At 47.4% G+C, this 27,544-nt stretch overlaps 1 protein-coding gene across 1 annotated transcript in view; it reads right to left on the bottom strand.

Annotated features, from left to right (window-relative positions):
* ALKAL2 (ALK and LTK ligand 2) overlaps nucleotides 1–20,021 on the bottom strand; it is a 281,678-nt gene extending 261,657 nt beyond the window's left edge. The window contains exons 1-2 of the mRNA XM_069606054.1: nucleotides 19,958–20,021; nucleotides 19,348–19,628 (exon numbers count right to left, since the gene is read on the bottom strand). Of these exons, the coding sequence (XP_069462155.1) occupies nucleotides 19,348–19,597 (250 nt within the window). The 5' untranslated portion in view covers nucleotides 19,598–19,628; nucleotides 19,958–20,021. The remainder of the gene's footprint in view (nucleotides 1–19,347; nucleotides 19,629–19,957) is intronic.
* Nucleotides 20,022–27,544: the final 7,523 nt, after the last annotated feature.

Raw genomic sequence — 27,544 nt, 5'->3', positions numbered from 1 at the left:
AGGGGCATTCTTCAACCCAAATGGCATTACCCTGAACTAGTAAAGCCCTTCTGGAGTTGAGAATGCGGCCTTGTCCTTGGCATTTTCTGTCAGGGATATTTGCCAATACCCTGCAATGCGATCAAAGCTGCTGAGATGCTTTGCAGCACCCAGCTTGTCGATCAATTCATCATTTCTTGGTAGGGGTGAGCATCTATCTTTGTGACAGCATTCACAGCCCTGTAATCCACACATAACATCAATTCAGAGGTACCTGCCTTTGGCAGCATAACCACATGACTGGACCATGGTGTACTAGAGGGTTCAATCACCCCAAGATCCAACATCTTGTCGATCTCAGACTCGATGTAGGACCTAACTTCTTCTGATATCATATAGCTCCTACTTTTGGTAGGCACACTATCTCCAGTTTTAATGTCATGTTTGCATCAAGGTGTCAAGCCTGAAGTGAGTGAAAACAAGGGGGGGGATTGCTTCAGCATAGTTCTCACCTTACCTTGGTGCTGAGGAGACAGCTGATGGGCCAATTTGACACCCTCAATGGAGCCATCCGAAGGACTGCTTTGGAACATGTCAGGGAGGGGTTCAGATTCTTCTTCCTCTCTGTCTGCTGCCAAGAACAGGGCAGCCATTTCAACCCTGGGGATGAATGCCTTCAGTCTATTTAGTTGGAACACGTTTGGGGCTTGATCAGGCCTTCCAAGGTGCACTAAATGGTTTACCTCATCAAGTTGATCTGTAACTCTGTAAGGGCCTGACCATTTATCCCGTAGGGTCCTAGGCCTTATGGGATTCATAATCAGGACTTCCTGGCCTGGAGGAAAGTGTAGAGGTAAAGCTTTCTGGTCATACCAATGTTTGACCATGCTCGACCAACCTTCATCTTGTCACTGGCCTGAGCGATCAGTAAGGTCATCCTCCTTCTCAACCCCAGCACCTAGTCCACTACATTGGTAGTGACAGGAGGAGTGGGGAGCTTCCATCCTTCCTTGACAATTGCTAGGGGTCTCCTGACAGAGTGGCCAAAGAGAAGTTCAAAGGGGCTATAACCAACCCCTTGCTGAAGGGACCTCTCTGTAGGCAAATAGTAAGCATGGTAACAGGAGATCCCACTTTCTCCTCTGAAGCTCCTCAAGAGCTCCAATCATGCTTTTGAGAGCTCTGTTAAATATCTAAACTAGGCCATTTGTCTGTGGATAATAAGCTGATGAAACCTTATAGGAGACTCCACATGGCTTGCATGTACTTGGACATGAAGTTGCTGCCTCTGTCAGACACACCTTCCTTAGGGAAGCCACCCCAAGTACAAATGCCAGGCAATGCTTTAGCAACTGAAATGGCAGTTACTGTCTTCAGTGGGATGACTTCAGGATATCTGGTGGCATCGTCAACTAACACCAGAATAATCCCACTGCCAGAGGATGTTGGAGAGTCAAGGGGACCAACAATGGCAATCCCAATGCCCTGAAATGGTACACACACTACAGGGAGTGGTACCAATGGAGCCTGAATTGTTGTGCCACTTTTACCAGGGATTTGGCAAGTGGCACAACTCCTAATGTTACCTTCTACCTGGACCCCCACTTGGATCAGCTCAGTGGAAGTGCATGGATAGCCTCTCCTTAGTATTCTTGATACTAGGATGACCTGCAAGGGGGACCTGGTGTGCCAACTGCAGGTGGAAGGGTCTCACTTGAAGGGAGACCACCAACCTCCTATGGGTTCCTTCAGTGGATTCTGTGGGCTCACTATATAGTAGCCCACCTTCCCAATAAATGATGTGTTTCCAAGGAGGTTCACCTTCAAGCTGGGAACAGACGTGTCTCCTACGGCCTTTCAAAGATGGGCACTCACGTTGGCCCTTACTGAACTCTCCCCTATCAGGACCACCTTCTGCAATTAAACTGCAATTCAGGATGGTAATGTGGGTTATGAATTGCAGGCAGCACCTCTTCCTCATCAGGTTCAGGGGCTTGGCCAACTATCTCCATCTCAGTGGTAGGTAGGTGGGTGGGAATATTTTCTTTCCCTTTCATTTGCTTTCTTACTCATTTAGCCTTGGGTTTCCCCTTTGGCTTTGGCTCAGCCTTGGCCTTGGCCAGGGTAGTCCTGGTATGAGACCTAGTGCAGGGTTGTTCTGCTGTATCTCCCACAAGAGCTAAGTCTCTGAGATCATTTCCCAGCAGAACTCTCCCAGTGACTTGCCTCTGAACACTTACAGGTATCCTTACTACTCCACCATTTACAGCTAGAGTTACAAGCATAATTAGAAACTTGAGAAGGGGTCCATAAGCCAACTTTGTGGGCATTATACTGGCTCTGGCTAGCTCCTTTGGGCTTAATAAAGTGGAATCCACTACAGTTCTGCTAGCCCCAGTGATCCTGATGGCAGAGGTGTCTACGCCATCTATCAAGACACTGGGCCTCATTCCGAGTATGGCGTTAAGGGATAGCGGCCACCGCTAACGAGAGCGGTGGCGGTAATCCCTTACCGCCATACTCCGAGTTCCCTTAGCGCCATGGTGCTTTTAACACCTGCTTTTAGCAGGCGTTAAATACCATGGCGCTAAGGGACCTTGATGTTAATTACGCCACCGTAATTTACGGTGGCGTAATTGACGCCTTCCCCACTCCCATTATGCCCTATGGGGCAAGAATGGGAATGGGGAAGGGTAAATGGGGATTGGGGAATTACCGCCCCGCCAACCTTGGAATGGGGCGGTAATTCCGCCAACCACCAAGGCGCTGCCGGTCCGGGTACGGCGTCAACCAAGGCGTTAATAGCGCCATTGGTTAGCGCCGTACTCGGAATGAGGCCCACTATCCTTAAAGTAATGCTTTGTATTGCCAAGGATGGAGGCATATGCCTCAGCCACTCCAGGTTCCCAGGATCTCAGGGAAACTAAGACTACTTCTGATCCTATCCCTCAGAGTAAGAAATCAGAAGAGGAGGATGCCCCTGTCAGTATTTCTTCCTCATCATGAGAGAGGGCCAGATTCACAGAGTGGACCCCCAAGGTTTTGACCTTACATCTGGGGTCCCCCTTCACATGACCATTTGCTGTACAATCCACACAAGATCCACTGGGTCTTGGTACATAGGGAGGCTTAGAATAACTAGGGTTGTGCTTGGGATGATTAGTCCCGCTACCCTGTACATGGTCACATGACTTATCCTTTTTTAACTTTTTATGGCCCTGTTCGGATGAAGATTTTTCAGATGACCCACCCTCTTCCTCTTTTCGCTTCTTCCCCTCTTCCTGCTTTCCCATATGCAGGCTTGTTCTTATGGGACAGCCTGTGGGATAACCATAAATCTGCAGCAGTCACTAACTTCTTAGGATCTATCTCCTTAGCGTCAGCCGGGTGCTGCTTAAGGTCAAGGGAACATGAGGCAAACATATATTCCAGCATGATCAAATGGATAATGCCTTCAAAAGTGGTAACTTTATAACCTTCCACCCAACCAGTCAAGATCTTTAAAGATTCAGTAACATATGTGACCCAAGTACTACCTTCTCTTTTCTTGTAATCCCTGAAGCTTTTCAAGTATTGGGCAGGGGTCTTCCTAAACTTCAAGATCAGGGTTTCCTTGGATATAGCAAAATATTTCCTCTCACTCTTTGGCATTTCCACAATGGCACTGCAGCCATAGTGGGGCTGTCTACTGAGCAACCATGCAATTGCATCAGCATCTGCTACTTCTTGTACTTCACATGCATACTCAAATGCAGTCAGCCAGTCCTTGGTGTCATTTTTCTCATCATGCACACTGAGCAGATCTTTAGGAAATTGGGGATGTGAGGAGGAACCTGTGACAAATCAACTTTCAGTGGCTCTGGGATGAATATTGGTTTGTAAACCATCAATCAGCCCCACACTTGTAGTACTCTAGAAGGGATCCAAACAGATTGGAAGCACAAGCAAATTATAAATCTAATTGTCCAATTTTGGCAACGTGGGTGGAATGGCAGGCTTATCTCCGCAAGTTTGTGGATCGTTGGTAATTTGTAACACAGCAAAAATACAATTATTACCGAATGATAAAAGGGACTGTCCAATCAAAGTTGTATAAACATGTCTACTTTATTATTATTCAACAGACAGTTCTAGCACACTACAAAATACAACCCACCCTGTAAAGGAATGCAGAGGACAGACAGTTTCAAGAAGGCAAAGGGATCCACTCTGGATACTGACAGGAGGCGCGTTGGTAAAGTAATTAATCGCAATAGTTGAAGAATACTTGCTTTCAGCACAAAGGGGGCAATGGGTCGTAAAATGCCACTAGGGGCCTTTGCAGAAGGTACCATGGGGACAGAACCACAATGTACGTTGTGCTTGTAGAGGATCTTGATGCTTGACAGGGTTGAGTCAGTTTCAGGACGCTTTGTACCTCATGCAACAGAGTTCAAGATGGGAGGCAGCTGCGGTTACCAGGTGCCAGGCAGTTTGGTGAGCGAGGCTGGACGAACAGCTGCAGGCTGGCCTACACAGTGAATCAGGGTCAGGAATTGTCTCAGTGCTGGTTGGCAGTTCTGAAGCACTGGTCGAGGCATCTTGGATGACAATAGCGACTGTGGCATGACAACAGTCAGCTGTGCAGTCTTTTCCAGCTCGAGGGGCTCGACTTGCACGAACATGTCCTTTAAGGTGGTCGCTGGTTGATGCTTGTTGATGCACTCCTCCTAGCTTCTTCACTGGGCTTGTATCATCCTATAAGGCAGACGGCCCAATGCTCAGAAGAGTGTTGCAGGCAATGGCCTTGTCCTTGGTTTGGTTCAGAGACTCTCTGGCACTTTCCACCTGGGAAGCATGCTTGCAGAGCCTAGCAGGGCATGCTGTGTGCTGGCTGGGTACTGGTTCTGGAGCTATTAGAGGGTCCTCTGGATTCAGTATCTCCCCCTTTTCCCTGGCAGATGTTTAGCGAAGGGATCTTGCTGCACTCTTTGGAAATCATAGCCTTGCTTCACTGGCGGAAGCTGTAAGGCAGACTGCACCTTCAGCCATAGTCCAAAAGAGTTCTTCTTGCTACTCCTCGCAAAGTTTTCAGATGATCTGCCCAAAAAAGTGGATCAACCCCCTTTTAAAGCCAAATGGGCCCCAGTGACTGGTGTAGGCCAAGCCTACCTTACTGAACCAATCCTGGGTCCCCAACAACAATCTCTTGTATGCGTGAGGTCATAACAAGAGTCATTTGCAACAGAAAGCTAAAGGTGTGAAAACATGTAATACTAAGTCCCACCCATCTTCCTGTCTGTTGTGGATCAAAGGGTCTCTCTGGTTAATGAGCTGTCTGTAGTTCCTGATTAAAGCGGCAGGTCTCCCTTGAAGCTGCGGCGGGACCAGACTTTTGGTCACCTTTTGAATGGGGGCCCCCTGTGGGGATGAATACTGTAAATACATAGTTCCAGACATGACAGGTGATTGCCCTTGATACCGAGAGGCGGGAGCTGACTTAGGTTGACACAGTGCATATCAAAGGTTGTTGGGGATTTCCGGTCCCTTGTTAGTCCTGCGAACAGGCCTCACGTGGGCCAGTTTTAATTAACTCTGAGTAGTATGCTAGGCTGCCACCAGCAGCTAACAAAGGAAAGCCATTGATAGTTAATTAGGCTGGCCATGGCAGGAGGATGTTTTTGCCTTCCCCCCTTCTACAATGGCTTGATGTGCTCTTGGCTGTGATATGCCAACTACATATGACAGGGGGATGGCACCTGTAGGCTGTGTCCACCCAGAGTACAGGGGTCTATGTGTATGTCATGCAGTGAGATAGAAAAATGTGTGCGGATTAGCCCACACATTTTCCGGAGGTTGATCTACCATCATTCAATTTCATTTAAAATTTCAAAAAAGCCCTTGCGAACGCACACCCACTGTGCGGATGTTCGAATTCCTCAAAGGAAGCTTCACATCAGCTTCAAGAATTGTGCCATATGCACATCCTTATTGTGGTAATTTTTAACATTTCAGTTTGCCTTTATTAAACATCACGTTACATTTTCACTACTCCATATCAGATTGCTGAGTAATTTATATTAATCAGGACTCCATTCCTGTTCAGCTTGTTTATTTGCGTGACAGAACTCCCGCATTCTGAGGCACTGCTGCAGCGACAGCGGGATATTTGAGGTCCACACTTTACGTGGGTTCCTCTTTTGACTATTTACCGTCATCCACATTTTGGTTAGGTATGTTATTCGATTTTTTTCATACTAATGTCCGTTTCTTTTGAACATTGAACTTGACACTGATCAGGCTCTGTTATTTACAGATTTCTAGTATCCTTTTGGGAATTGGCCGTGTCTCTAGGAACTAACTGTTATACGAAGACAGTCTGTCTACTAATTTTTCCTGCACCGTCGGATTCTTTGTTTCCGGCACTTTCCACTCACAAAGGTAACGACTTTCGCATTACTTCCCCACTAGGTTGATTGAGTTTAAGAACTACTAACTTTTTTTTCCCTATATATTCACTTTAGCTTATATTTCACCATCCACTTGACAAGTCCCATTAGAGGGATCATTCCACTGAACTATAAAATGACGTACGTTTTACTGTCTATTTTACAGGAAGGGGTGTATCAATTGACCTTCAGTTTCTCTCTCAAACATGGACCACATAATTCACCTTATAATGTTGCATGTATTACAACGCATATTATGACATGTTACAACAAATGTCACTAAATTTTCTAAATTGTAAAATTGAATATGTTATGAATTGTGTCTACAATATTTTCTTTACTGAATTTGTGTTTTTCCTTTTTACGTTAAGAGTCCAAGTTTGGCCTTTTGAAGAAGAGGAGAACTTCCTCGAAACGCGTTTTCATTTAATTTGGAATCCATTTTTTCTCAATTTGAGCTTCATCTATTGATTCCATTTTGTTTCTAGGCACTGTAAATCTGTCTCTGAACTATAATTCTTGTTGAAAATAATATAGCTTGGCTATAAATATATATTTTTTATGTCACACTTCTGCGTCTGACCATATTTGTAAGAAACATAAATATGTACAATGGGTATAACTCAATTTGAACAACTGTATTGGATTAATCCAAACATTTGAAAGTGTGCAGGGGACGGGAGGGTTCCTAAATTGAATCTTCTTTCTTTTTACCGAATTCCTCAAAGGACCAGCACCATTCCTAGACCACATTAAGGAGATGTTGGCAGATTGAAGCTTGGCAAGCTCCAACTGATGATCGCTATCTTTTTATTTCTCTCTCTTTACCATCTCCAACTTAGCCATGTTAAACTCAAGCTCTTTTTGTCTTAGCCTAAGCTTTTCTCCCTTGCATTCCAATGCAATCTCAGCTTCAAAGGAAACAGATGATACAATGGATAGTGCATCATCATCCTCATCCTCTCTCTCCATGATGGAGGTCACCCAAGCCAGGGCAACGACCCCAAGGGATGCTTATTGCATGAAAAGGGGATGGATGAACTAGGGGCCACTGATAAGTGGTATGATTACTCACTGCCCTTTGCTCACTCCAGTTGCAAATTTGCCAGGTCCGGAGAGGGTCGTCTGGAGTACAAAATCCCACCCTTTTTTAAGCTTCAAGATGCACAGGAATGCGGATGCGGTTCTGGTTTAGAACTGTAGCTGGATCTCTCATTTCGAAAGCAGGACAGTGAAAGCTCTGATGCAGCTGGTCTCAGGACACTTGAAGAAAGGCAGGATAGTCACCAGCAGCAACTGCCACTGTTGCAGAGTGACACAAGGGCACCCAAGTCTCGTGGTCTGATACACACTTCTCTCTCGTGGCTTATGCAGCTGGGACAATGAGATTTGGTGAGAAGATGCTTTGCAGTGTGAACTAGGATTCATCCAAAGCTCGAGACAAAACTCGATAAAACAACGCTCCAGCACGGGTGCCAAGGTGAAGGCTGGTTATTCCCCTGGAGGATCCAGGGTCACTTCCAGGACAAGGAGGCATCCAAAGTGATTGGTCCCACCACTCCAAGGGGTTGAAGCACCTTTGCAGGTCTTCAGAGATTGAGCACAATGTTCTACCGGGACAACAGTAGGCTCAGGGTGCCAACCTTCTTCTGCGCGGTTCGGGGTAGTCCTTGGATATACTTCGCTCCTCTGGATACTTGGCTCTGTGTATAGGTCAGTTCAGACCTATTGGTGATATGCAAGTCTGCAGTCAGGACCCCTCCTAATATTTCAAAGTCCAGTGAGTGCTCGCACCCAGTTGGCCAATGAGGCGATCTACCTCACTCATGCACACCATCAGTGGTCCAAACAGGGACCATTGCAGATCTCATGCCCTCGTGCACACCAAACATCCTGGCACCAGTAGTGTGGATTGGGATCAGACAGTCCCAGCCCACTTCCTGGGTACCTACACACGTGACATGCATTAGCCCGCGAAAAGCAGCATAATTTCCCCATAACAATGAACGAAAGCCCAGTGCAGAGCTGTGCTCGACTGCCAAAAGTCAGGACAGGAGGGCGCAACAAAAGCAAAATGGTTGAGTGGTCCACAAATATGGAGGTAAAAAGCAGTAAGTGCAATTTTCCCTAAGAGATACTTTTTGATCATTCTATTTTTGATTGTTGTATAGCGATTGGCTAAAAGAGGAAAAACGTTCCAGAAAGCAGCATAGGTGTGGGAACCACCTTGTCTAGTGGTGCTAAAATATTAATGTTTGAGAACGGAAACATGCCGGTGTGTCTGCTTGTAATGTGGACGTGGACTGCCCTAAACATCGGGGTGGTAGCGGACTGAAATGATGCTGGGGGTCTGATGCACCACCACAGAGGAGAACTTTACTAAACCAAAGAAAATCTAAAACCTCAGAAACTGTCGCCCATGACCTAGCCCCAACTATGTCACCACTCTCCTTCCCACTCCCCAAATAAAAGAAATACTTAAAAAGGGTGTTTTAACAAATATGTCCTACCTCTCACCACGGCCAAATCTTCAGCCTTCCTCAGGCCCACCAACTCTTCCATCTCTCTGAGCCCCTCAGCTTCACTTAGCATCCCCACTTCTGGTCTTCCTCTCTCCTCCCCAATCCTTCTATATACCCTTCTCTATCCCCTCAAAGACTCGAATTTAGGCCCCCCATCATTCCCTTTCCTTTTCACCGTCTGCCCATGTGCTCCTCATTCCTCCCTTTTCCCTTCATTACTCCTAGTGCTGGAATTGGGCCAGATTTCCTCCGGTTCAGAATCCAGGCAAAATTGTTTCCCCAGAATCTGGATCGACTGAAGCAAAAAGAAATCACAATAACAAGTAATCCTCTTTTCTATTACACAGTATCTTTCGGTATCCACGACCCATTCTCTCTATTGTTGGTGGAGGGGTACGGTGGACCATAATAATCCATAAAAAGCTTTCCGAATTGGGTGGGCACCTGGAGTTGTGCCATTGTCAACCTGTCGCTGATAAACAAAAGGAGAGTTGGGAGTGCACAAGGAAAGACGGCGATGCACCTGCCCCGAACTCCCTGAATGAAAGCTGCTGCAGGGGTGCTGGCTCTGGGTGGAGGTGGAGGGTGACACACAGCTAGGTTGAAAGTGCCACGGAGAGAGAGAGAACAAGGTGTCATCGCTTGATCCTATATTTGCATACAGAAAGCACATTATACAACCTCCTAACCCTCACCAAAATGGAACACCTTCCTTTATCTTTTTTGCCTTCACAGTAGTGGTCATTAGCGATCATGTAGTATAATAGTAAATGAAGACGAACAGACCAGCAGACAAGTATTTGTTTAGTATTCTGTTAGTAATCGCCTAGCATTCAGCACGCTGACTAGATATTGGTTTTCAAAGACTCTAAAAAGACAGGTAACATGCTTAATACAGCAGTTGACTTTGGGATGGACATTTTCTGGTATTTTGTGCCTTCTTCTGGCTAATTTCAGTATGCTCAATTTGCATGATACAAATGTTCAACACTATAATCCCTATAATAAAAGGCCAGATGTAAGTTTGTCCCTGTATGTTTGTCCAATGCAGTCATAGCTTCGTCTGTTGTCACCGCTAGAGGGAGCTGTTGCCCTAGGATATATAGTGGTCCTACTGTGTTATTGAAAACCTGCACTTTGGCCCGTGTCAGCGGGTTTATACACACTTCTATTTATATTATGTAATACACCACTCTGCTATTTCACACATCCCTCAGCCCTGCTCCTGAAGCTGAGGTCACTCCCCCAGCACTGCAGGACGTGGAATCTGGGTCATTTCTTTTCCCATTTCCTACACGGATTGCTTGTTTCCTTTTAATATAGGCCCTGCCACTTCCACGACCCATTCAGTTCAACGTGACCTGAAAGCTGCTAGCGGCACATTGGCTACATGCAGCTCAGTTCTGCATGAACAGACACAGGCAGGAAGTGACCGAACAGAGACAAGGAGCAACAGGGCATATTCAAGTGCAGTGACCAAGCATAGCTCTGCGAGCTACTGCTTCTGTCTTTCCACAAAGACGCTGGGGTACATTTTCCTCTCAATCCTGGAGTTTTGATGCTGGACCCCAGAATCTTGAGAAGTGCACCAAACAAATACTGCAAAAAGATGGTGGGCAGCTGTGCCTATATTGCATGAGTTTTTTTTTTTGTTTTTTTTATTGTATTAGCTGAAATTAATCAGCTTTTCAATATACAAAATTCATCATTATTAAAATATATAAAAACAAACCTTTGTGTATCTTACATTTCAACATAAACAAGGAGATAAAACTCATCAGTTATTCACAATTCATCAATGTTACACAATATTACACAACATTTATCAAACTATTCAGACTACTATTAGACAAAAGACAATAGGTAAATTAGAAAATGAAGAGCATTAAAGGCAATAATTTGGGGGACTGATTTAAAGAACAAAACGGCAAAAATAAACAAAGCCAAACCAAAACAAAGCCGAACCCAAAAAGAAAAAAGAGAAAAACACAAACCAAAAAACCAACCATTTGCATATATTTAACATAATAAGAATATGGCACCTTCCTTCCTAATTGTCAAGTCTTAACAAATATAGGTCGATTCGAGAAGTTCATTATCAACAGCCTGTATGGTTAAGTCTCATAAATATGATCTCACTACTCGTACAATGAAACACAGTTTCAATTTCAACTGTTCAAAACATATTTGTGCTAGTCTCACCGCTAGGCAGATTGCATGAGTTTATTCGCAACAACAGGGCTTGATTAACTCCTGGCACACCTTTGGAATAAATACATTATTGTGGCAATAAGACCCAAGGCACGGGCCAATACCGGCCCAGGTAATGCCCGGGGCCTTAACGAAGACCCCGGGCATTACCTGCGGCAGTATTGACCCGCCGCCGAGGGTCTTATTGCCATTAGTACCCCGGCCCGTTGGATCGGGGTGCTAATGGCACGTTTCGGAACAGAAAAAAAAATGTAAAAAACGGCCAAAATAATTGCCACCGCCATGGAAAGAGAAAACGTAGTCCGTTTTCCCTTTCCATGGCGGCCATCGGGAGCGGATGCGCTGGGAACAGAAGTGTTCCCAGCGCGTTCGCTTCCAAGACCAGAAGAAAAAAGAAGGTAAGTGGGGTCGGGAGGGCGGAAGGGAGGGGATGGGGAGGAAGAAAAATTAAATAAATAAATAAATGTATCGCGGTCTCTGGCGGGGGACGGTGGAAGCCTCCAGCCGTGTGGAGGTTTGGTGCGGGGATGGCCCCGCTCCGAGTCTCCACACGGCTGGAGGTTTCCATCGTCCCCCGCCAGAGACCGCGGATAGAAGGTAAGTGGGGTGGGGAGGGAGGAGGGAGGAGGGAGGAAAGGCCTGGGAAAATAAAAAATCTTACCTGAGTCCCCGGTGGGGGACGAAGGAAGCCTCCAGCCATGGGGAGGCTCGGAGCGGGGATTGCCCCGTTTCGAGCCTCCTCATTGGCTGAGGGGCTGCCACACCCCTCGCCGGGAACAGAGTAGCCAGCACGCACAGCGCGGATGGGAATACCGTGTGGTATGGCTCGCAAATGAGCCAATCACCACACAGTATTCCTGTTCAGCCGCGCGTGCCGGGTACTAATGGTATATATGTACATGTAATTTTTCAAAGTACATGTTCATTGCCCTTTTTTATATGCAATCATTTCATAGGATTATATCGAGTCTGCTTTTTTTTTTAATAGCATTCCTTCATTTAATGTGGAGGTCAGTTACAAAGGCTGAAATTGTTTTTGCATGCCACTTGTCTCACTGGGGGAACCACAGTTAAGTTTAAAGTGTGCTGTACAAAGCGTTATCATAAACTCCTCCGGTAAAGAGACCATTTTTAGGAAGGCCCAACATAGAAAACACCTCTTACTGTGAATTTCCTTCCAGTATTTTGCCCTAATCCCACTTACAGCCCTGATGGATCAATTTAAAGCATCTACTGTGGATTCACCTTATTAAGGGCCACACCTTTCTTTTGTCAGAAAGTCTTGAAATGACCCTTTTCATATGAATAAAACTGAAGTGGAAGACAGATCTGGCATGCCTGACTGTAATATTTCTTGCAGAGACAAGTGTTCCGTTCCCCTTGTGACATACCCTAAGCAGCAGGCTACATCCCGTGACTTATAAACTTCGTTCAGAAATGTCTGCTCCTCATATTGCAGCTGTTCCAGCACACCTGTTATGATTGGCAACAGGGCGGATGGTGAGGAACAGCGCTGGTTATTGGACCGGCTCTTGCTGGATCTGATATCCGGATCTCGGGATCCAGCCAGAGTCAGCGCTGGGGGGAAAGAGAAAGAAAAAGAAAGCGCCCGCGAGCAAACTGTAACTTCGTCTGGTGACCCCCTGCAAAGGGTCACAAGAGGAAGTTACAGTCCTCACCCACGACCAGGTTTATTTATTTATTTATTTATGCAATGTTTGACAGATACATGGATACCTGTATCCGACAAACATTGCATAAACAAATAAATATACAGGTATCCGACAAACATTGCATGAATAAATAAATACTATTAACATTGAAACTATCACACACGATGCAGCCACCCATCCATCTGCTTTGGTAGCTGTGCCGGGTGTGGTTCAAGTAAAAGAAAACGTTGTTTGTGGCGAACAGAAATCACCCTGTTTGAATAGTACCCAAGAAGGAGTTTTTTTTTTATAAAATGGGTTGCAAATTGTGCATTTTAAAGAATATTTACTCAGCAACACTAGTCAAAGCTATTATCCGCATAGTGAAGTAACTCATCACCAGTGCCATGGAAGTGGTTTAAAGTGTAATTGATATATAGTTTGGAAAAGAAGTAGCATGAAAGAAATAGCTTTGTTTAAAACTATTATTTTGGACATTTCCTTTGATCGGAGGTCAATTGCCAGCTATGCCCCCCCAAACTCCGCTCCCACCCCAGCCTTTGTGGGATCCCCCACCAATTTGTTTCCTTTTCCACCAATGCTGAGGAATATATGCCAAGCTGCGTAATTCCATTCGGGAAACGGTCATCCAGTAACGACTCATCGCTCCCATGCGAATGGGAAGGAGGCATGTGTTCCTGAAGTGCAGTGCCACGGTGTGCCTGGGCGGCGCCAGGTAGCTTCCGGCGAAGCACCGGCCCGGTTGCCCAGGGCATGCCTGGCGCTGACAGCTCACAGAAGAAATACTTCTACATTAGGGCGGCCCGTGGGCGGAAGTGTTGTCTGTTCTCATGTGGTCTCGTGACAATGTCACGTGGGGTTGATAAAGCCACTTATTCTCACCTCAACCTTTATCACTGCGCCCAATAGAATTCAGCTGAGTCCCACCACAAATGTGGTCCGCTGCCGCATTCACCGACGCGCAATAAATGGCCTCCAAAAGTGTCATCTCTGCCAATAATTGATCATTCGCCTGTAATTGCACATTCCGTAGGCGCATGCCATGCAATGGCTCCGTTTATTTTCATGCCTGTTCAGACTTTGGTCTGACGAAGGCCACACGCCCCAAAGTGCTTTAAAGGCATAACAATGGCAATATGGCGCTATGCAAACATCAAGTGACACCGTATCACAAGATCCCCGTTATCTGAGATGTCTACTTTCATGTGTTCCTGCCTATCCCACATTTCTTTTGTTTTCTGGGATGTGTTTAACGATTGCATGAAGACACAGGGCCCGATTGACAAAGCATTTTCCAACGGGAATTTCACATTGAAAAATGCTTTTGTAAATTGGGCCTTCTGAAGGTTGCACACTTTACAGGATCGCTGCTAATTGTGTTGGTGCTGGGAAAGTAGCATGTGCAGAATTTCATTTAATGTTTATCAAGAGTGTGGACAGCGTGTTCCAATTATTTGAACCAAAAAAAAATTACAAAGCACTTCTTCGACCAAAAAAAACTAAAAATAGATTTTTGACAAATGACTAGATTGATTGCCATTCGATTTTGGAAGGAAAGGACATGCGAAGTGAAAACAATATTACGAAAAAGAAATAAAAGCAATAGTTTTACCGCTTATAATGAGAACTCACATAAAAAAAAACATACAAGACTTCTATTATACAATTCGTCAAAAAGGAGGGTCGTCAAAGCTGCATAAATCAATAGGGTTTCGGGGGCTTCTGGAGCACTGCTGCGCCGTTTGAAGATAGGGGTGTGTTTCCTGTCCAGCCTCGACACGCTTCCTGATAAGCAGCATGGTAACCCCGAGGTTCCTGTTCCCTATACAGTGTTCTAAGGTTGCAAAGACAGTGGGATCAGAGTGGGGGCCAAGGCCCGGCGCCTGCGTTTCCTACACAGTCACCTTGTGTGTGGAGTCTTTGCCTCAGGACCATGATCCCCCAGACCCACCAAATCTTGGCTTCCCTGCTCACAGTTACACGGATGTTTACTTTCAGTAACTTTCAGTGGACTGGACAAGGAAGCCATGTCTGCACTCCTGCACTGAACGCCACGCGTACACGCACCGCCCTTTGTGTGGGGAGACACTGCCCTTCTCCTCTTTACTGGTAATAATGGTTAGGACGCATCTTGGGCTCACTTCCACACTCTGCAGTTTTGCCAACCCTACCGATTTAGGCGGTAGGCTGCCGCTTTTTAAGCACTCCTACCACCTACAGATTTGGGTGTTTGATTTAACTGCTATTTTTGGTGTGTCTGTCAAATTGCTTTATGGCTCCCCAGGTATTGATGCATGGGAGCGAGATATGGACGCAGCCAGTAGCTGCAGAATGAAACTTTGCACTCTTTTACCTCTTCAGAGACTGTCTCCTGGTGTGATCCCTTCTTCCATCTCTGGCATTCTTGCAGTTTTGCCCTGCACAGCAGTCTCTATTTTACCATGCAGTCTGCCAGTTTTGGACTCTTGTGCAATGGTGCCCCAGAGTGTGACTGCATTTTATGTTACGCTGTCTTTTTCTTCTGCAGCTTAACCCTTCTGCCACAGGCCTTCATCTTACCCTGCAGTCGATCTTTCCCGGCAGTCTTTTGCTATTCAGTCTCCCCCATTTAACAGCAGCCACCCTCTTGCCCTGCAATCGCACTTACTGCTGCAGGGCACATCTTCCCTGTAGTTGCTTTTCATCCACGACAGGAAAATGTTCTTTGGTTTCTAAGTTGTCACTTCCAAACATCTACCCAGGCTACGGGAAATGGCACTAGGGCCAACCCCTCTCAGTCCTCAGTCTGTCCCCTACCAAGTTTGAGATTCTGCAGCCCTTGCCTTTTTGTTCATGTCATTCGGTAGTCTTGTAGTTTTATTTTCACCACTATAAAATAAGGACTACAAGCACCATAATGCACAGTGGTGGGCACCAGAAGGCCAGTATTTCTGGGCATTTCACACCTAGAATGGGGCAACATGTTATATTAATAGACTCTGAAGCAGGCATTCAGTTTACTGTTATGTTTAGTGCAAATAGAATTACACAATGAGGCATACACACAAGGTCATGTTGGTCCTGTTAACGGATCGGGTGGCTTTGCAAAGTTAAGGGCATTACTAACCAAGAACCCACGCTGCAGACCGTAATGAAACACAGTTGTGGTAATTTAACTGCCAGCTGGGCTTATGGGTCGGAGTGTAGCAGCTGCCATGCTTCATGACAGACCCAAGACCCGGCCGGGCCACTCCCCAAAAACAAAATTGGCAAAACCAACCGTTTTGGCTTTTCTGTAGGCGCGGGATAGCCATTTGCCTGGTGCTACCATAATAGTACTACTTTGCCATAAAATGGAAATAGCTAGAAAAAGGTGTGGTTACCTGTGCCTTTCATAGCAGTGCCTGAAAAATACCTAATACCTGTAGACAGGCCAGAACTGTTGGCTTTGTCAGTGTTTATTTCTAGCAGGACTTCAGTGCAAGGAATGTATATAAATCAACTGACTGAAGGCACACTTGGATAAGACATTTTGTTTACACTGGGAGCATGTTACAGCTGCAATTAAGCCATTATCTCTCAGCAGGCTGCTTCGAAGTAACACTCACAGGCCAATATTTGATCTTGCTGCTTGAAACAAATAGTTGTAATGGAGGATGTGCTTTGGGCGGGGAGGGACAGATGCTGGGTGGGAATGGCCATAATGTTTAGCATGGCCAGGGACAACCAATGGGTGGGTAAATCACTAAACAACACCGACAAGCTGTGTGTCCATCCTCACATGTCAGCTGTACTCCAATCCAATGCAATATTTTCAGCTTATTGGTGGTGTTTAGGTGCCACCTATTAGCAAAAACTAAAAAGAGCGAGAACTCCACAGAGGAAAACACACAGATTCATGGGTCTTTTAATTTCCTTGTTTCATTGGACATACATGCGAACCACAATTCTCTGCAAGTCCCACCACCAGGAACTCCGCACAAAAGCCCCTCATTTCAAAGAGACAGCGGGAATACAAAGAGAGAATGCAGCGATAGGTCGATAACAATAACAGGCTCTGAATTCAAACCAGAAAGTGTTTGATCCCAGAAAGAGCAGAGCATGCATGTAGCAGCTTCCCAGCAAAACAGTGAGTGGTGGTGGGGGTTTATCTAGGAGTTCTGGGGTGGAGGGTAGCCAATCACAGTACATGGGTTCAAAAAGGCCCTGGCCAGAAACAGACAAACAATATTACTCATGAACTAAGGGTAAAGCCGGGAACCATGAATATCAGGAGCGGGCACTTTGGATAATCTGGGCAGTCATTGTCTGCCCTCACATGCTGCCTTGTTACTGGTCCTTGAACCATACCCATTCTTACAAGGTGGCTGCCGAGGAGGCGAGGCTGCAGGAGTCTGATAGTAAAATGCCATCCCCAATTTCCAGGCGGGAGCTCTGAGCGGAGCACAGGTCTGACAGAGGAACATATTTGATTTGTTCTGTTTTGACTTTTCAAACTATTCTTCCAGAGCAATCACTTTGATGGGAATGTTTTTAAACGCCCCACCTTGTTGTTTACAGATCAGAATCGGGCTTTAAAGTGTAAATGCAGGGTGCTGCGATTAGGCAAGGAATGTCAAGTGACGTTACAGGCCTGGGGGCAACGGAAGCTGAGGCAGTGTGGGACTATGGGTAATTCAGAAGTACAGCATGTCTGGGTGTGCGAAGCACAAGTCCATGAGTGCAGAAGCTAACTCAGAAGGGCCTGAGGTAGTAAGTTGAACATACCCAGAGTTTAGATGACGCGTGCAGAACAGAGAACCCACATAGGCTATGGAATAAAAATGAAGTCAAGGAATACATACATTGGTGGCAGTTGGTGTGCTGGGCTGGTGGCCGCCGAGTGACATAGCAGCCCGCCCCACGCATCAAGGGATATTATAGTTGGGTTAGAGCGGAGCTTCACAGAGCGCATACTGGGCATTTTTGATGGAGCACGTAAAAAGTCTACAGCCTGCAGCGCAGATTTGGCAATAGCGTGGGTTGAGTGTATTTCAGGGGCGGTGGCTGGTGTTACCAGTGGTTGTGCTTGAATGGGCCGGGTGAAGATGTGTGGGGTCCTATTTCAACATGATGGCTGGGGGGAGCTTGCTTGGAGGGGAAAGTAGTCTGAGGCACCCATGGTGTGCATCCCTTTTAATGGAGACATAGAAATATAAGGGGGGGGGGTCTTATTGACGCTGATTATGACAAGGTTGTTAGCCAGCAGGGAGCTGAAACCATAAATGCCCACTGAAAAGCTATACATCCTTCTCTGCGGGTGATGTGGAGGAACTGGCGTTAAAGGCAACAAGGGGAGCACACTTTTGTATACCTCAAGCGAAGGGACGGCAGGAAGGGCTCTAGCAAACACAGCTTGTAAAGCGAGTGCCAACACCTGTGCTATTTATTTCCATTTGTGATGCATAGAACCTTGTGGTTCAGGGCCATATGACGGGTGATGTTATTTCCTGAGATGTTATCAGGTCACGTGATGTCATTTCCCATTAAGTTATCATTATGCTAAATACTATTGTTGGTACTTTAAACATCCTACAGTTTTTTTTGTCACAGAATATTGGCATGTATATAATGTCACGTCCATCCCGCGTTTATCTGACCGTAACTGACCGGATCCGCGCGTTCTGATTATAGAAGCGAGGCCGGTGCATTTCCATGCTATTCTGGGCGGCCTCTCGCGGGACTGCGCGACGGGAAAGGACGCGGACGCTGAAAGCGCTCTCTTCTTCTGCGCGTGTTTCCCCCAAAGTGACTTTACTGGGAATGCTGCTTTTCCACGAAGCCCTGCTGCTATTTCCTGGAGCGGAGCCTGTGCCACCGGCCCCTCTGTCTGCAGAAGCCTGATGCGTGAACAGCTCTGGGGGTCCCGGCTATTAACAGAGCTTCGTCAGCAGCAGCAGAGCCCTCAGTGGTCCCGTGTGGAGAGTGAGGTGCTCAGCCGGGCTTTGCATGTTTGCTCATATCACCTGGCATGGTGGCGCTGTGCGCGACTTTACTTTCCACTTTCCAGTATCATAACTGGGACCCAGTCACCGGAATGTTCCAGTTGTAATACGTTTTATGGAGATACTTCGTAAAACCTACCTAGGTCAATAATGTGTTTAACAGGACAAAATAAACATTATTCCAAAACTTAGCAAGGATATATATAGTTGATCTATCATTGTATCTGCAATATATGAATAGATTCCGACTGGGGGCATTATGCTCCATTAAAGCCCTCCCAGTGATGTGATGCCATTAACACTCCTCTGCTTTCTCTCTCTAGATGTATCAGCACAGAGCGAGGCAGACACATTAGCAAGTTATATTTGGAGCGGGAGGTGTGCAGTTTGCGAACTCTTCGGGTCCACACAGGCTCCCTCAACACAGCCAGAGACATCCCCAGCAGCAGTGTGGTAGCCCCAGCCCGCCCTGAGCGTACTTTGCAGTGTGGGGCATGAGTGTCGCCTTCTCCCCCTAGAGCGGGCGTGTGACCACAGCACAGGAGCGAGGGTGGGGGAGGGGGGCACTTACCGACTCTCTGCTCGTCCCCATAATGTCCATACTCGGGCTCCTCCTTCTCCTCCAGGCTGTACTCGGTGAATTTGGAGTAAATCTGCAGCCCGTTCTCCTTGGCCAGGTGGTAGTTGCGCAGGTCGTGTATGATGTCCATGATGAGGCCGAGCACGGCGCTGTCCGGGAGCTCCACGGCCTCGCTCCGTCCCTCGCAGCCGCCCGCCGTCAGCACGCAGAGCAGCAACGCCAGGGACCTGGGCTCGCCCATGCCTGCCACAGTGGCGGCGCACACGGTCCTGCTGCGAGACACACAACGCATGACTCAGGGGGGTAACACACAGGACAGAATCCTACCCCCAAACATATTTCAGAAAGACCCCCGCCCCTCGGTGAACCACGCGCGGCGTGAGGAGAAAGGCCCTCGGGGACAGTCCCAACTGTGTCGAGTGAACCCTCTAGCACACGTATGAAGCATTGTGCCCATCGCCGGCTCGTAGACCACACTCCAGACTCTGCCGCCCCACTCCTGCATGTCGACCCATCCACCACCTGTTAATACATCCATGACAATACAGTGCCCCTAAGAATGCTCGCGCAGATTGAAACATACATCCTATCGTGGGCTTACTTTGTCGTGCCTCTCCCTGCCTGCTTCCCTGTGCGCCTATCCCCCCAGCCTGCCTGCTCCTGAGCATTCAACTTGTTGAACCTCACCCCCCCCCCTTCTGAGTGTCTGGCCGTGCGTCCCTCCGTCTCCTGGTGTATTTGTGTTTCTGCGTAAACTATATCCACGCAATTTTGCCATGAACAAAATCTAAAGTACGCGGAGCATTTTACAAGGACTCATTTAGAAGTGCGTGCCGCTGCGAAGGAGTCTTTCAGGTGTGGCGGGCACAGTCTGGGGAGCTTTGACACCTGTAAGTTTAGCGTGGAGAGCCTGCTTTTCTTTACCTGTTGCAGCGGGAGCTCCGGAGGGTCGCCTTCTGTCCCGGGATCCGCTTTCTCTGCGCGTAGATGAAACGCTGCCGCGCCGCAAAGGGCAAGGAATGCCCTCTGCCGCACGCCTCAAAGTTTGCAGCCGCCCAGGTACTCGCACACTACACCGCCGCAGACCCCGGGCGGCTTCATATATAGCACAGGATAGTCTTGGGGTCGCTCAATCTGATGTTATCGACTTCCAAGTGGGTGGAAAAACAATAAAAGAAAAGTCCTCTTGGCAACCTTTGGCGAGCGTGTGCTGCTGCAGCGCTCCCCTCCGTGGCGCTGCCAGGGAGCGGTGGGGGCTGGTGCCTGGGGGGCGTGGGCACTTTTTATCCTGTGCGGGCTCAGCTCGCCGCAGATATCCCAAGTGGGCGACCCCGGGCGGGCTTACACGAGAGACGCAAACGGAGGCACCCCGCGTCCGCTTCCCGACCGTCAGAGCTGCCCTCCTCCCACTAACCCATGAGCAGCGCGCACTCCATCTTTGCATCAGTCCCCGTGCGGGCAGAGAGGGAGCGCAGCGTCCTTACCGGGAACCCCCCCCCCCCCCGCCCCACTAATCATGTTAACCGGGAAGGCAGCCGTTGATGGGCATGGCTCATTATTGCCCGGCGCGCTGGGCGTTCTGGTAAATAATGGCCCGCTCGATGAGCTTGCTTTACTGCTTCGGGATTCTCCTCTAGTTCAGTGCCTGGAATTCCTCGCAGTGGGAGTCTGTGGGCTGTGACCGTGCACGCTCCTCTGCCCTGGGGGTACCCACTGGTTATACATACCACGTCTCACACAAGGGGCAAGAGAGCCGGGGGACTGACACATGAGCCGTGTGAACTTTACCGCTTGCTAAAATCTGTAGGGTTGACACACCCATCTTTAAAGCAAACATCACAGTGAACTGCAAAACACAAAGCACGCCGCCCTACCGTATCACAAGAGTGGAAACGGGGTTTGTGGGACAGAATACAAAGAAAAGACGCGTTCGCGGTGTAACTTTGGTTTTATGTGTGTTGACGTGGCATCGGAGTTTTGCCATTTCCCTACGTGCCCAGTCACTAAGCACAGGTTCACCAGGATTTCTGCCCCTGGCCTTGAAAGGAACAGCAACGCCCTGTGATCTCCAGAGAAACAGCTCCAGCACCACATAACTGCTGAACCCGTATGCATGCCACTTACATTGCCCGAACCCTTACCCTCACCAGTGAATAAGTTGTAGCACACAGTTTGTCAAGTGTTGGCAATAAAAAAGGCCTGAGGATTTTATTGTGCAGATATGGTTATGGGAATACACAATAATCACATGATAATATCATACTTTTGGGCACTGGGTCCTGAGGTTACCCCCTCTGGCCCGTGCCGCCTTCTTGTCTCACAACTTGTAGTGGTCACCGTCCAGTGTCCTCCTTCGTCTTTCCTTTGTTCTTCTCCCTTCTTTTGTAGGGTGGGAGGGTTTTGTGGTAAAGAAGCAAAGCGTGGAGGATGCTGAGTGAACAGCGAACCTCCTGTTTGTTTAGGTCCCCGTTCAGGGTCCACAAACAGATTGTTCCTTCTTAGAGCTTGCTGCTCTTATTCATCTTTGATGTGCGTAGTGGGGGCTGTAGTCCAACCCCAGGCTGGTGTAGCCGACTGTCTGGCCCCCTGAGGGGAGGCAGGTCTTTGAACCTGCGCCCTGCCTGATGGTTGGTTCACCCAGGTGCTTAGCACCCTATTGCTAGGTGGAAGGGTGAGGTGATTGTTCACACCTCACCCTTCCCGTGCTTTGTGTGGCAGAGACTATGTGTCTCTGTGTCCATGGGGGAGAGGGAGCAGGCTTGGGGGTGGGGCTGCCCCTCTCCCTGGCCTGCCGGATGGTAACAGCAGTTACCCTTCCTCGCCTTGGGCGGCCCTGCGGCATTGCCCATAACTGCTGAACCCATATGCATGCGACTTACATTGGCCGAACTCTTACCCTCACCAGTGAATAAGTTGTAGCACACAGTTTGTCAAGTGTTGGCAATTAAAAGGCCGTAGGATTTTATTGAGCAGATATTGTTATGGGAATACACAATAATCACATATCATAATAATATCATACTTTTGGGCACCGGGTCCTGAGGTTACCCCCTCTGGCCCGTGCCGCCACACACGGGCAGGTTTGCTGGCTGACCATGTTCTCCTGAAAGTATATCTTATTGGCAACCCCTGGAGGCTAGGGTTGCTGACATTTCTCAAAAGAAATGCTCCATGCCCTGGTTTGATAGGAGGGTGCCGTCTTTGAGAAAAAGGTCTGGGTCACCCAAAGTAATGGCCGGGTGTTTTATGAAGCCCAGGCCTCTTGCTATACAGAATTTCTCTAGCCCCCTGTTCAGTTTCCTTCTGAAAATGTCTATTGATTTGTAACAGATAGCTCCCTGCCATTTCTTTCTGGGCAGGATGGCCGAGAAGTATATTTCTGTGTCCCTTCAGTTGTGTGAAATGTCAGCTAAGGAGGAGCAAATTTCCTCAAATAGTTTTCTCCTTCCTGTGGTCACCAGGTCGTTGCCCCCTAGATGTACTATCAGGAAGTCTGGCGGGTCTCTGTATGCGACCAGCTCAGCTAGCGTATCGTGGATGTCGGCCCAAAGGAGGCCTCTGTATCCCCACCAAGAAGCAATGGTGTTCCTAAAAGGTGGGCGCTCTTTGGTTTCTTCTGCCCATCGACCTGTCCTGAAGACAAATCAGTGTCCGACTATCCATGCTGATTGGAGTGGGGTCTTCCCACCGTCTGTTGTTTCTGGAGGGGTGGAGAGAAAAAAGAAGGGGTGAGGGCTAAATTGCTGCGGTCTGATGTATCTTTTGTAGCAGTCAGACTTCCATCCCCCTATGTTTTTTTAGCTGTTGTGGTGCCAGCCCTCCTTGCCATGCTGAGGTAGCGGCCCCGATTCTAATGGAGTGGGTGCCAAACTCCTTCGGATCCCATCCCGCTTTGCTGATTGCTTTCATCAGCACCCCTTTAAATTGGTAGCGGCTTAGAGCCGAGGCATCCTTGTGGATTAGAAACCACCCCCCCACCTTGGGCCTTTGTGTGTAATAAAGGATGGTGATGCACACCGGGCAGTTTGTTGCATCATCAATGCAGCAAATGTTGATGGTTCTTTTTGATCCCGTTTCGGACTGTTGGATGTATATGCTGATGCTGTCCTGTCTGACCCTGGCCTCCATGATGCCTAACCCGTTTTTGGCTTTGGTGCTGGAGGCGATGAGTTCTCCTACCCGGAAAGCCCCGAAATAGGCCTGAAAAAATGCTGTTTTAAATAACATGGTCTCATATGGATGCCAGCATATGGCCTCCAGCTGGTCTGCTATCTTTACTAGCTTGTTGAAAACTAGGGGGCGGCGGGTGTCTACCTGAGGGCCCTCTATTCTGCCCCAGCCTTTCATGGCATAGAAGATCAGGACGTTCTGGTTGGGGTCTGAGTCTCCCCGTATTTTAGAAAAATATGAAATTGCTACTAGGTGTCTCTTTGGCCAGTCTCTCTTAAAACCCTGTTCATGCGCCCATTTTAAAAATATTTCTATGTCTTTAATCGTTACTAATTCTACATGGTTTAAATCTGTGGCTTTAAATACTGTTTGTAAGCACTTACTGTACTGAGCTGCGGTGGTGCCTGCCAGTGCTTTCTCTGCCATCTCTGTTAGGAACCCCGAGCCAGGGTTTGTGTTCTCTGTGGGCAGCGTGTTGTTGGTTCCTGAGGTTTGAGGTTCCTGGTTGTTGTTGGGCATCCCGGCCTGGGCTCTCTGGCGCTGGCATTGATGCCGTTATTCTTAGTTTCCCATTATTGACCAGCATTCCGCTGGTATTGCCGTCATCTGTTCCCGGGCATGTGGTGATAGCTCCGGGAACCTTGGCCATTGAAAGCGAGATAAAGTATCTGCAATATTATTGTCTGCTTTGCTTTGACCACAATGTTTTCTAGTAGTGTGACTGCTGTAATGGCTCGTAGGACTTTCAGCACTAAAGGGCATTTGGTAGATCTTCTGTTTATGGAGCCTACCACAGCCATGTTGTCACACCAGGCAAAGAGTTCCGTGTTAGCTAGCTGTCTGCGTGTGTAAGGTTAGCCAAATGGGAAATATTTCTAGGAGGGTGATGTTTTTTGTCCACCCTGCAGATTGCCATGATTTGGGCCAGTGTCCTGACACCCATTCTGAGTCTAGTATGGCTCCAAAACCCCTGCACCCGGCTGCATCAGTGAAGAGCACCCTTTTTTCCAAGTATTCAATGGCGTGCGCCAAAGTGAAGTCCCGCTGAAGTTTCTGAGGAAATTCCCCCAAATTTCCAGATCTTGTTTTACCTCTTTGCCTAGGTGTGGGTGGGGTTTGGTGTATGATTTGATTTTTAGTTCTAGACTTCTGGAGAATACCTTCCCCTGGCGGATGATTCTGGCTGCAAAGTTGAGACTTCCAGCCAGTGACTGGATTTCTTTTACTCTGCCCTTGTCTTTTGTTGTTAGGCCTTGTATTTTTTCCAGGAGTTCTGCTATCTTTGTTTTTGGGATTCTGCATAAGCCCCTTGCAGAATCTATCTCAATACCCAGGAAGATTATGTTGGTGGCTGGTTTGGTCGTCTTCTCTGTTGCCAGGGGGATGCCCCACAGTGCGGCCATCCTTTCTAACTTGGCCAGGGCTCTACTGCATTCTTCGGACTTTGCTGGTCCCATTACCACGAAGTCATCGAAGTATTTGTATTTGTATTTTATTTATTTGTATAGCGCAGCCAGGCCCGGGGGCAACCGGGCGCATATCTTCAAGCATGGTTACATGAGGAGTTACAGTTTATGATACAGTCAGACATATGCATATGCAGGAGCAGTAAAGTACAAGTTCAGTGCAGATTTAGTCAAACATAGACATGCATACATAAGGTTGTGGTAATTCGCTTGTTCAAGAGGACAATTAGTTATGTGTGGTGACTAGCCAGTGCTTAGCCTTTTGTTTAAATAGGTTCAGTGACGTAAGATTTCTCATGGTAGGTGGTACAGTGTTCCAGAGTTTGGCAGCCTGGACAGGAAAGCTGACACCTCCAGCTGTTTGAAGCGTGTATTTGGGGATAGTGAGGCATTGAGATTGGGCAGATCTGAGTGGCCGAGACAGAGTGTATTGGGTGAATCGCGAGGCAAGGTAGATGGGAGCCTGGTTGTTCATGCATTTGTAGGTGAGGGCCAGTGATTTCAATGAGATTCTTTGGGCGACTGAGATCCAATGAAGGTCCTTCCTAGTTTCAGAAATATGAGCTGATCTGGGAATGTTGAGGGCCGCTCTGATCGCGTTGTTGTGGGTATTCTGGAGTTTGTTAAGGTTGCGTTGGTTGGTTCCTTAACACAGTGCGTTGCAATAGTTCAATTTGGACATAACCAAAGTCCTGGCGAGGGTGATGCAATTTTGAGTAGATATGAATGGGTGGTAGGCTGTGATCAGCTTGCAAGTGTAAGCTGAGGCAGCAACATCTGTGTTGGTGTGTCTAAGTAAGGAGAGTGTGGCGTCTAGGTAGATTCCTAGTGTTTTGGTATCTTTGGATACTTTGATGGAATTACCATCAATATTAAAGGATCTGAACGAAGATTTCAGCTTGTTGAGTCTCTGTTGTGTTCCCAGGATGAGGAGCTCTGTCTTGTCATCGTTGAGACAAAGCCCACGTTGGGCCATCCAAGCTTGGAAGACTTGGTAGATGTCGTTCAGAGCTTTAGAGTCTACAATGTAATCACCAGTGATAGGAATGAGTATCTGAGTGTCGTCCGCATAATTAGTGTAGGTAACATCCAGATAGTCAAGCATGTCAAACAAAGGTTTGGTGAATACATTGTAGAGTGTAGGGGATACACAGGACCCTTGAAGGACTCCGCAAGGGACTGACGTGGGGTCAGCAGAGGAGGAGGGTGAAAATACTCTCATTTGTCTATTGTCTAAGAATGACCTAATCCAATTGGTAGCAGTGTCAGAGAAGTGGGCTGCAATATTGAAATGTTGTCAGAGGATTTGGTGATTGACCAAATCGAAAGCTGCAGATAGGTCCAGCAGGAGTAGGAGGGCCAGTTTGCCGTTGTCTTTTAAGTCCTCAATCTGCATTTTGAGGTTTAGGAGGGCTGTTTCTGTCCCGTGCTTTGGTCTGAAGCCCGATTGTCTGGTACAGGGGAGATTGTTTGTTTCCAGATAATTCTGTATCTGTAGGTATGCCGCTCTGTCTAGTATTTTTATAATAAACAGAACCGTCGTGATGGGCTTGTAGTTAGTTGGTACCTCAGGATCTAGGGTTGGTTTTTTTAGGAGAGGGATGACCCAGGCGTCCTTCAGATTATTAGGGACCGTTCCCGATTGAAACGAGGAGTTGATAAAGGTAGTTATGAAGGGAGAAGGTCGTGTGCCGATTCCTTGATGATACTTGCTGGACAGGAGTCACCTTGGCAATTGCAGGGTTTTAAATTACAAATGATTTTTTCAACCTCCGGGATGGTGAGCGGCACAAAGCTGAATGGAGGATCGGAGAGTGGTTGTTTTGGTCATCGTGGGTATAGTTAGAGGTGAAGAGAGAAGGGTGTTTTGTTTGGCATTGATTTTAGATTGCAGGGTGGTTATTTTGGTGAGGAGTGCATTTTGGATGTTGTTGCACCATGTACTGTCTTTTCTGCAGGAATCAGAGACAGGTGAAGGGGATTCTAATTCTTTGAGAATTTGGAATAGCTCCTTCGTGTTTGATTTGGCTTGTGAGATATGTTGGTTGTATGTCTCTTTTTTGGCTTGTTTGATAGCTTCCTTGTAATTGAGGGAGGTGATGAGGAGGAGGTTTTTGTTGGCCTTGCAAGGAAGACTTTTCCAAAGAGCTTCAGCCTTGCGTTTTTCTTTACGCAGAGCTCTAAGTTGCGATGCTATAGTATAAATGGCTTTGAGCAGTGTTTGATTAAAGGTGTCTACTAAAACAGTAGGGTCGTTATGCTGAGAGGCGCAGCTGTTTAGAATAAGAAGGATGAGAGGGAGTAATTTGTCCCTTATGATGTCCTTTTTATTCCTGGTGGGAATGGCAGGGGCTCTGGATGGTTTAGGGTGAGGATTGGTGGCTGGTAAGTGAAAGATTATAGTGTGGTGGTTGGACCAAGCACAAGTAGAGTTGGAGCATATCGATATATTGCAATTGAGATCTGTAATCCAGTCAAGTGTTCTGCCCTTGTTATGGGTGGGTTCAAGAATACGTTGCTGGAATCCTAGGTTGTTGAGGGTTGTGGAAACC

The sequence above is a fragment of the Ambystoma mexicanum genome, chromosome 4p, assembly GCF_040938575.1.
Source record: "Ambystoma mexicanum isolate Mex_15411 chromosome 4p, UKY_AmexF1_1, whole genome shotgun sequence".
Taxonomy (NCBI): domain Eukaryota; kingdom Metazoa; phylum Chordata; class Amphibia; order Caudata; family Ambystomatidae; genus Ambystoma; species Ambystoma mexicanum.
The sequence above is the reverse complement of the archived record's forward strand: the minus strand, read 5'-3'. Positions and strand labels throughout refer to the sequence as shown.